Here is a 1,985-nt window from a genome sequence, read left to right as displayed (position 1 = left end):
AGAGAGAGAGAGAGAGAGAGAGAGAGAGAGAGAGAGAGAGAAAGAGAGAATGAGAGATTTGGGCCTCACAGAGGCAATGATCAAGACCTATGGCATTATGTCGTGCTTGAGAAGAAGACCCATCAAACCAAGCAAAATCGCAGTCGTGGCAGATACTGGTGTCATGCAAATTGGCACCCATGCTGACAACATATAAATGCACCCATTATACTCTTGGAGTGGTTGGCATTAGGAAGGGTATCCAGCTGTAGAAAACCATGCCAAATCAGACTGGAGCCTGGTGCAGCCTTCCAGTCCAGCCCATGCCAACATGGACAACAGACGTTAAATGATGATGATGATGATGATGATATATATATATAGTTGTTGTTGCCATTGCTTAACACCAGGACAATCTTAGTTCAACTAATCTATGATTGAAGGCATTTTTTTCATTAATCTTCCAATTCCCTTTCCAGTCACAGTGTTGTTGTTGGCACTCCGTCGCTTATGACGTCGAGGGTTCCAGTTGATCCGATCAACGGAACAGCCTGCTCGTGAAATTAACATGCAAGTGGCTGAGCACTCCACAGACACGTGTACCCTTAACGTAGTTCTCGGGGATATTCAGCGTGACACAGTGTAACAAGGCTGACCATTTGAATTACAGGCACAACAGAAACAGGAAGTAAGAGTGAGAGAAAGTTGTGGTGAAAGAGTACAGCAGGGTTCGCCACCATCCCCTGCCGGAGCCTCGTGGAGCTTTTAGGTGTTTTCGCTCAATAAACACTCACAACGCCCGGTCTGGGAATCAAAACCACGATCCTATGACCGCAAGTCTGCTGCCCTAACTACTGGGCCATTGCGCCTCCACTCACTCACAGTGTATGTAGAACTATATTGTCAACTACATTGTGTATCTTGTTTACAAATTTCAATTTTTAATATCAATCAATAACATTAGTGATGTGTATTTGACACAGAAGGAAAAGAATCGCTCTATTTTATTTAAGTCATATAATTATAATTTATAATGTATATAAACAAGATAATGAATTACTTACTCAAATTCCTTAATCTTAAAGGACTTTTCAGGTTGAACTTGGTTTTTTATGATCTTGAATTTGGCCAAGTAAACAGATTTTCCATCTGTCCAGACAAGTCCATGTTTGGGATGGATGGCTGAAAAAATGAAAATTATTCTAACTATAACCAGATATAACAATTTAATGACTAGAAAAAAGAAACATTAATATGTAAAAGACCAATTGAGTTACAATGAGCAATAAACTGTTGTTGAGTGTTGACTCTTGACCTGTCTAATATTTCTACTCTAGACATTGTTGTTATTAGTAGTGCAGTTTGATCTTGCCAAAGAATACATAACTACTTCAGTACATAGTTCAAAGATGGATATTCAATAGAAAACCAAGTATGCATGCACACTTTTAAATTGTTCCAACCCATAGGAACATAATGAAAAGATTCTTTAATAATAAATTGATTTGAATAATAGCACTAAGATGGGCAATTTTGTGTCAAAATCTCAGACAATCTCAAATAAGTTGGTATCAAAAGAGTTAAATCTTGTAGATCTCTTTTCCAAATAAAGAAGTTTGATAGAGCATTGAATTTACAATAAGGAAGTTTGATAGAGGTTGATTTTGAAAATTTTGGGAAGTAAATAATAGCTCACTTAAAAGGCTGGTAATATTTCTTAATATATGAATATTGGTTTGAAAGATAAAATACAGCTTTAAGGATGTTGGTTTGAAAGATAAAATACAGCTTTAAGGAAACAATTTAATACAATGCATTTTAGTCCAATAAACATTTATTATTTTACAAAAGGATTTGCATTCATCCAGTCACAATATGTGGTCTAAATAAAGCTGATTTTGCATAACAAAATCATAACAAAATTTGCAAGTTTTCATCCTTCTAACATTGATAAACATTAGCAATTTACTATCTTATCAATGGCACAACACTTTCCGTGAACAGCC

At 36.3% G+C, this 1,985-nt stretch overlaps 1 protein-coding gene across 1 annotated transcript in view; it reads right to left on the bottom strand.

Moving 5' to 3' along the window:
* Positions 1-1,985, bottom strand: part of LOC106870263 (WD repeat and coiled-coil-containing protein) — an 88,405-nt gene that overhangs the window by 62,175 nt on the left and 24,245 nt on the right. Inside the window, exon 2 of the mRNA XM_014916280.2 lies at positions 1,044-1,161. Within this exon, the coding sequence (XP_014771766.1) occupies positions 1,044-1,161 (118 nt within the window). The remainder of the gene's footprint in view (positions 1-1,043; positions 1,162-1,985) is intronic.

Source organism: Octopus bimaculoides, chromosome 3 (assembly GCF_001194135.2).
Source record: "Octopus bimaculoides isolate UCB-OBI-ISO-001 chromosome 3, ASM119413v2, whole genome shotgun sequence".
Lineage (NCBI taxonomy): Eukaryota > Metazoa > Mollusca > Cephalopoda > Octopoda > Octopodidae > Octopus > Octopus bimaculoides.
This window is presented reverse-complemented; position numbering and strand designations above follow the sequence as displayed.